Source organism: Haplochromis burtoni, unplaced genomic scaffold (genome assembly GCF_018398535.1).
Source record: "Haplochromis burtoni strain Fernald_Lab_line unplaced genomic scaffold, NCSU_Asbu1 Contig_742, whole genome shotgun sequence".
In the NCBI taxonomy this organism is placed as follows: domain Eukaryota; kingdom Metazoa; phylum Chordata; class Actinopteri; order Cichliformes; family Cichlidae; genus Haplochromis; species Haplochromis burtoni.
Window position 1 is genome coordinate 8,268 of NW_024583103.1, and position 8,852 is coordinate 17,119.

The following is an 8,852-nucleotide window of genomic DNA, read 5'->3' on the forward strand; positions in this document are numbered from 1 at the left end:
CCCGAGTGAAGCACTAAGTGGTTGTCTAGGTTGGTCTTGCGTTTGAAGGACCAGCCGCAGTCTGGGCAGTGGTAGGGCGTCTCCCCGCTGTGGACCCGCTTGTGAACGGTCAACGGGCCCTTGGTGCTGAATCCCTTGCCACACTCGCTGCAGTGATACGGCTTTTCGTTGGTGTGAATCCTCATGTGGATCTCCAGCTGCGCACTAGTCAGGAACATTTTGCAGCAAATGTCACAGAGGTATGACCTCTCTCTGTTTGTGTGAATCTTCTCGTGTTGCCTCAGAGTCCCAGGAAGTTTAAAACGCCTCCCGCAAATCTTACAGCTGTGGGGTCTTTCCCCAGAATGGGTCATTTTGTGGCGGGACAACGATCTGTAGTCGCAGAGGGATTTACCGCACACACCGCAGAGGTGTGTCTTCCTGTTGCTGTGAGTCCTGTGATGAGCCTTTAACTGCTCTTTGAGTTCAAACACTTTATGACAGGTGAGACATTTGTGGCGCTTCCCCTCCTCGTGAAGTTTTCGATGATCCTCCAGGGAAGCCTTTAGTGCAAATTCATTATGGCAAACATCACATTTGTATGGTTTCTCCCCCGAGTGGCAGGCTACGTGCTCGTCGAGGCTGAGAGCACTAAGGAAAGACTCTCCACAGATGTGACAGTCATCAGTTTTGTGTCGACTTTGAAGATGATCCTTTAAGACCTCCACAGACTCTGAGCGCTCTCCGCATGCTCCGCAAACACTTCCTGGATCGTTTCCGTGACTCCAGGCATGTTTAACAAGCATAACTTCTGACATGTGCAGAGCTCCACAGACCAAGCAGGAAAGATTAGCAACACTTTTCTCAGTCTTAGTCCGAGTGACGCCAGGATGTCTGATCTTTTGCTTTTTTGACACCCTGGACTGCATTTTGGAATCACAACTCTTCAGTTCATTTTTGGACTTATCATTCCTTTCTACTTTTTCTTCTTTCCTTTTGTTGCAGTTCCTGAAACTTTCTTTCCCCTCAGCTGAAGAGCCGGCTATAAGATCTGCAGCAGGTTCTTCACTATCAGCTTCTCCCATTTCTATCTCATTTTCTTCTCTGCCAGACGCAATCTCTGATTTCCTGCCATCAACCTCTTGGGCAAGGCTGCTGCAGAAACCAGAAGCAAAAATTAACTGGGTTTAAAGTCAACATTACAATAGAGTACAGTATGATAAGACAGTGCTACACTGCCAAACGTGAAACCTGAAGATGTTTTGAAATTTTTAAGTACAAAATCTAATTTTGCTGGGAACAAATATTTAAAGCCAAGTAAAAGCCTTTCTTCAATGTTCTTGCACTCCTTGGCACTCTAGGCTGAGGCATATTCTGCCCACTCCTCTCGAAGCAGACAGACTAAACAATCTGCTAACCGTGAAAAACGCACCGTGAAAAACGCACGAGAGTCACAACAAGCTGGATATATGCCATTATCCATGCATTTTCTTCAAGATTGTGGTCGAGTTTACAGTCCGAGTGGGGCAAGAGGCAAAGTTCACTGTGGAGAGTTCACCAATCTTATCTCAAGTCTAATACTGCCCTTAACCAAAGTTAGAAAGAGTTTAAGGCACAAAAGCTCCAGAACTTTAAGTGGCTGCCAAGTCCACTTTTTGACTGACAGAATGAAAGATGTTCGCTTTAAGTACCTTGCCTTTTCTGCACTTACATGGACTAATTTGAGGCAAGCTTAATTTGTAACTTGGCTACAGTTAAAAGACATGCTGCTTCCAGCTGAGCCTAAATTTTGATTGGACTAAATAATCACTGGACACAAAGGGTCACCAAAAGCCCCTAATGGTCATCAGCTGACAATGACTTTGTGCTTGTAAAGGCTGGCTGGTGAACAAAACAGGAAGCCCTAGCTTGGATATCTGCCGGCTATTCAATGATACCCCCAAAAATTGACACTTGCTCCAGTGACTAAGTCAGCATACTAGAAAATGGGTTCCAGATGACTGGATTTTAGCATCCAAGAAACCTTCAAATCCACCAATTTGGTACTCCATTTGCATTTCTTTGGTTATATTTCATGCCTCACTACTCACATAACGCCTCACTGACACATGTTTGGGACGTCTCACTTTCCAGATTGAAACATGATAATCTCCAAATTTACAAAACCAGAACCTTAATAAAATATTTTTCCAGTTTGGTGTGGCTGTGTCGTAAACTCAACCTAATCCAACACGAATGGGATGAACTGGAGCAACAATCACGAGCCGATCCGTAACATCCAAAACATGTGTTGACTGTCCAGATATTTTACATCACTAGGCGATGCTTTTTTGTGAGTTACCTCGTCTGTTGTCTGGTCTCATCATTAGTTAAGACAACAGAGTTCATGTTTTCAGTTTGAAGACGATGAAGGTCTTCTTCTCTGGGCTGATGCACCTCTTGAGTCTGAAAAACAAAAAACAAAAACAAAAACAAACACTCAGCGCTAACAACGTAAAAGAAATACTGCTTAATAAAAAAAAGTGCTGTTCCACCTCAAAGGTTACAGAGTCTAAACTACCTTCAGTCGAATGTAGACCGTAGACCGCCCCCATCCCATAATGCTTCTGTGGATCTCCTCTGGCGTCAGCGTCTCCAGTTTCAGAGGTTGTAATTTACGCTTCTTGTCCAACGTTAAGATGTCAAAAGGTTTGTTGTCTCCGGCCAGCTGCGGGCAGGTGGATCTTAGCAGGTTCAGGAAGTCCGCCTCCTTCTGTCCCCGCGGACACTTCAGCTTCAGGACTGGACATTTCTTCAGGACTAACAGAGAGAGGAGCATAGAAACAGCTGCTTAGCTTTTTACACTTAACACTTTAACATTTTCAAAATAGAAAACATTTACAGTAAATAGTGACGACATAGTTAGTAAAAAAAAAAAAGTAAAAAAAGAAAAGAAGAGATTGAGACATTAATATTTCCAGTGAATTTAAACTCTCCTTTAGGGATGTCAGCATGTAGATCACTGGTCCTGCCAAAGGTCCTTAAAGTTTTCAGAGTTGCATCTTCATTTTGCACTTGAAAACTCCAAAGGATTAGCTTTTTAATATAAAATTCTCTTTTTATTTAATTCAGCCATGAAGGTGGAAGATGAACAACACAGTGAGATATGGTATGAAATAGGTGTGTCTCTGAGTTGAGAGACCAAGTTTCAAAATGTGTCACATTCAAATGATGCGAAAAAAAAACGTAACAGAAGTCTGTCACTGGACCAATTTTCAAAATAAAAATAAAAATAAATTGCATCTTGAAAAGTATTTAATATATGAACATTAATAAAAACAGCAAATATTACGTATAAACTTACATAAAACTTTCATGGTCAAGCATAAAATGTAAAAAAAAAATCTCTAAAAAGACGCATACAGTGGTGCGTCGATATAACGCGGTTCACTTTTCGCGGACTCGCGGATTTTTTTTTGTGCAGTTTTGCATGCTGTTTTTTTCTTTACAGTTATTATAAAACATCTATAATAACTGTAAAAAATAAAGCTGGCTACTACACAGATTTCACCTATCGCGGGTTATTTTTGGAACGTAATTCCCCAGATAAACGAGGAACCACTGTATTTCCGACTTAACGTGAGGAACTTGAAACGGAGCGTAACGCCTCATTGCTCCCATGTGGAGGTTTGATAGTTGCTCAAGTATGTGAATGCATTAACTACTGCCTACTAAGAGTAACCCTGGGCTTTTCAAGCATGGCTGCCATAAAAACTAAAAATAGAGAGAGACTGTGAGTACACTGAGTATAAATAAAGTGAGAAACTAAATTGCCACTGCAATCTGTCGTGTGTAACATTTTTGGGTGGCGATGTGCTGCAGGATACTTTTAATCCTACAAAAATGTGCTGTGGCTCAAGAAAGGGTTGTGGGAGGGGCTAGTTAATTAACTTGTTACCATTTTTTAACATATAATATATATATATATAATTTTTATACTTTTTATTACATTGAAATACTTATTACCATTTTTCAAGAGCAGGCTGGTCTGAGAGTGCTCCAGGATGCTGATCTTGAGGTCTATGTGGTTCTGAGCTCTGGCAAGATTTCTTCTTTCTGTCTCACACTGGTGTGGTGAAGACCTTAAAGACAGAGATCATCCACAGGCTAATTACAGTCTGAAATGGCCAATATTAAAATGGAAATCATCCAATATACAGGTAAGGATGGTTCATTTTCAACCTTGATGGACCGGTTATGTCCGCAGTCTGCAGATTCTCATGAGACTCTTCTTTCTCACCCTCCTCTTCCTCAACAGGACTGAAGCTCCTGCTGCACTTTGATCCTGAAGAAAACAAGAACAAAGTAGAAGAGCCTCTTTGAAAGCAGAATTGTTTTATTCTTATCTTAATAATAATAATAATAATAATAATAATGGATTGCATTTATGTAGCGCTTTTCAAGACCCTCAAAGCGCTTTACAATGCCACTATTCATTCACTCTCACATTCACACACTGGTGGAGGCAGCTACAGTTGTAGCCACAGCTGCCCTGGGGCAGACTGACAGAAGCCAGGCTTATCCCATTGTTTTCCCAGCTGAGCCTAAATTTTGATTGGACTAAATAATCACTGGACACAAAGGGTCACCAAAAGCCCCTAATGGTCATCAGCTGACAATGACTTTGTGCTTGTAAAGGCTGGCTGGTGAACAAAACAGGAAGCCCTAGCTTGGATATCTGCCGGCTATTCAATGATACCCCCAAAAATTGACACTTGCTCCAGTGACTAAGTCAGCATACTAGAAAATGGGTTCCAGATGACTGGATTTTAGCATCCAAGAAACCTTCAAATCCACCAATTTGGTACTCCATTTGCATTTCTTTGGTTATATTTCATGCCTCACTACTCACATAACGCCTCACTGACACATGTTTGGGACGTCTCACTTTCCAGATTGAAACATGATAATCTCCAAATTTACAAAACCAGAACCTTAATAAAATATTTTTCCAGTTTGGTGTGGCTGTGTCGTAAACTCAACCTAATCCAACACGAATGGGATGAACTGGAGCAACAATCACGAGCCGATCCGTAACATCCAAAACATGTGTTGACTGTCCAGATATTTTACATCACTAGGCGATGCTTTTTTGTGAGTTACCTCGTCTGTTGTCTGGTCTCATCATTAGTTAAGACAACAGAGTTCATGTTTTCAGTTTGAAGACGATGAAGGTCTTCTTCTCTGGGCTGATGCACCTCTTGAGTCTGAAAAACAAAAAACAAAAACAAAAACAAACACTCAGCGCTAACAACGTAAAAGAAATACTGCTTAATAAAAAAAAGTGCTGTTCCACCTCAAAGGTTACAGAGTCTAAACTACCTTCAGTCGAATGTAGACCGTAGACCGCCCCCATCCCATAATGCTTCTGTGGATCTCCTCTGGCGTCAGCGTCTCCAGTTTCAGAGGTTGTAATTTACGCTTCTTGTCCAACGTTAAGATGTCAAAAGGTTTGTTGTCTCCGGCCAGCTGCGGGCAGGTGGATCTTAGCAGGTTCAGGAAGTCCGCCTCCTTCTGTCCCCGCGGACACTTCAGGCTTCAGGACTGGACTTTCTCTCTGTTCTCTCTCCCTTCTAAACTTCATCTCTCCGTGTTTTATAAAGAATAGTTCAGAGGCGGACACTTCAGGAGTCTTCAGGACTGGTACTATTTCCACATCTCAAAGACAAGGTGTGAGGAGCTACTTACAGTCACCACTCAAGGAGACTGATGCATAGGTAAATCAGATGACTTAGCTTTTATGTGCTCAACACCTTCGCATCGATGCGCGCGCTATTCAACAAAGTGTATCTCATAGAGAATTACGGATAGAGCGACATGTGTGTATCGCAGTAATAGAAGTAGTTCTGCATTACCGAGAGAGTGATCGATCTGCCATAATCTCTTACGCTAGAGAAGAGAATTAAGAGGTGTCAACAAACTGTAAATAATAAGCCAGAACGTCATAAAATAAGAACATTTATACAGAAATGACTGGATACTTATGATTGTCCGCAGTGAAATGTGTACAACATCTGCCGTGTGTAGGTGGATCTTTTTGCTCTTCGTCTCAGAGTGTCCATCTTGTATATTGAAATAATCTAATACTGTTCTAGAAGAGCGCGATGTAATGTATGCAAGGTTAAGACATTGTTTTGAGAGAGAGACATTCAGCGCGATTTTGTATTTGTCTTTATATTATAAAATGGCCTTTATGTGCCTTGCATCCTATCTATTAGTCTGTAGGAGCGAGCCCAATCATGTAATATTGTTTGCGTGTGCTCAGATAGATGGGAGATGTGTCAGTAGTCTATAGTGATCTAAACTGATTTGTAATTAATCGTTTGTTGGGTATAATGACAGTGCTGGTCTGAGGTAAGACTAATTTACACTAGATTTGATTTGTCAACAGCTTTCATAGACAGACATTATTGTGGTGGCGTTGTACATTTGGACTGTGATGTTTGCGCGCTGCGTGTCGGAATGCGTTTTTGGATCCGATAAAATGGGTTCATATATGTGGTGTGAACTAGAAGTCATACATAGGTCTAGAATGAAGTGATTCTTTCGTTTCCATGATATTCCATACAGTCTCCACACAACTAGATTGTGTGGTTTGGGTGATCGAATAATGGTATCCTATAAGTCCAGGGAGTTCCACTCTATTCCGCAATTCGAGGTGTAACTCGTGAAAATCTCAGAGAAACTCATGTACCTGATTACCATGAGCTCTGACTACATTGATTTATATTGGTATAATTGTCATCCAACTCATACAGGTTAAGGGATGCGTTCATTTCTCACACCTTTGGGTGGACCGGTTTAATTGTCCTCAGTTCTGGGCGACGCAGCCAAATTCATCCACGGAAGTAGTAGACATATCTTACTATTTTCTTATACTTCAGACCCCTCGTCATTTACATCAGTTCGCAACAGTTGATATCTGAAAGCTGCACTGCTCATGGCATATACTCCTTGAATCTCATGTGTGAAGAGTATATGAATTACAATGAAAACATAAAATGATAGTGAAGTGAGTCCATCATATTAGACATCTAAGTTCGCGAGATATATAAAATTGTTAAATCTATTTAGATTCTTTTATTAACTCATAATATTAAATTAATAATTTTAAACTGTGATAGTTTAGCACCTACATCATTAAGGTAATGCATAGCTTCGACAGTTGTGGCTTACAATGGATACTCCGATAGCAAAGCGCTTTATGACTCAAAATTATAGCCGTTATATAATTTACTAATTTCACTTCTCGACATTCACACACTAGGTGTAGGGCAGCCGTACTAAGTTGATAGTACTGGCAATAGTCTGGCCCACTGAGCGCGGAATGTCCATGGTGTATCTAGTGCACAGGAATGCGCTGCAGCGGCGCGCACTGATTGCCCAACTGTATCTCTTTGTCCACTTTCTTAGTGTCTGTGACTAACTTGAAACAAACAGTGTGCGCGAGGAGACTATGTATTGAAGGTTTATTACATCTTATAAATCTTAGACTTACATACATCTTTATTAGATAATTTGTGTGTTGTCTATACCATAGTTATTCTCATGCATTGTTTTAATAGATTATTGCAATAATACCAACAACAGTGCTACCAGACTTATTTACATATATTGTTATAGTCTATTTTAGTGTCTGGCAAGATTCTCTATGTAACTATCAATTTTACAAAGTGCTAAAGGACGTTAGATTGAGTGATTGACCTAACAACTAAGTGTGCAAACACAATTAAACAAGCGTGTTTGCCAGGAAAGACTGTTCATACAATAACCTCGGACTACAATATGGTACAAAAGTAAGCTCTGATTGACAAAAACTCAAGCAGAATAAAGAAATGGAAAAATGAACAATTTAAATGCATTGGGCGTCAATACAGACAAAAGTCGACGTGCTACGTGGTTAGCTGCTGGTTTACGTCGACAAACACAAGTACTATCAAGGAAAGGACTCCACTGCCTCAAGCCGCACCTTTCTGTGTTGCACCTCATAGTAGGTGATTAGGTCTGTGAGCGGCAAATCGTTTCTCAACGTAGTGGACGCGTGCATGTAGGACTCGCATATCTTTGTTCGCGCGCAAACGTATTCTGCGCTCACTAACCATATCCTACAAACATCACGCTATAGGTGTGGAGTGCGATCGTTAGTCCAATGATGTGTAATGTGGTTGCGTTTCTTTGGCCTTAGGTGTCAATCGCGCGGGTGCCGCTGTCTCTGTCCAGCGGTCAGTCAGCCGAGCCCGGAGACAACTCAAACAAATGGAGCATAACACTCGCGCGGCTCATAATCCTAGTTAGACCGAGCACTAGTGACGCGCGAATCTTTGACCATCGGATGGTGAGAGCAGAGAATAAGTGGCACTCCCAGTCCCCTCCCTCTTAGATCGCCCCATGAAGAGTATGTCTATAACTATATAGTACGCGTTTAACGAACAGGCTAGACTAGAATTACAATAGTCTAAGGGCCTAGAATTTGATGCGCATAATTGACGTAGAATAAATGTAGCACACAGCGCACCGCTTAAATAATGGTAAATCCATGGATAGTGAACGAGAGAGTGGCCTACGCCTTGCGGGCTTTGCTTGACTTTTCTTTTTTTCAGATCTCACTAACCTGACCTACAGATATTAAAATATGTTCTTCTCAAGTTTTATTGTGCGCTAGAGAGTACGTCTATCCACGCTCTGTTCATTCTTTGTCAATGAGCAGACGTCTCTCGCAATCTCTCCTCTGTTGCTTCGATATGTCAGCTCTGGCAAGAGCACCTACCTTTTTACTTACTGTTGTACTCCACCGGTTGACCAAGAGCCTCATTGCTCATGTACCACCGCTGTAC

At 41.4% G+C, this 8,852-nt stretch overlaps 1 protein-coding gene across 1 annotated transcript in view; it reads right to left on the minus strand.

Annotated features, from left to right (window-relative positions):
* LOC102301820 (zinc finger protein 708) overlaps positions 1-8,852 on the minus strand; it is a gene marked incomplete at its 3' end in the record, with an annotated part of 9,344 nt that continues 492 nt past the window's right edge. Inside the window, 5 exon segments of the mRNA XM_042215517.1 lie at positions 1-1,134; positions 2,321-2,424; positions 2,540-2,778; positions 3,985-4,100; positions 4,201-4,303. Of these exon segments, the coding sequence (XP_042071451.1) occupies positions 1-1,134; positions 2,321-2,424; positions 2,540-2,778; positions 3,985-4,100; positions 4,201-4,303 (1,696 nt within the window).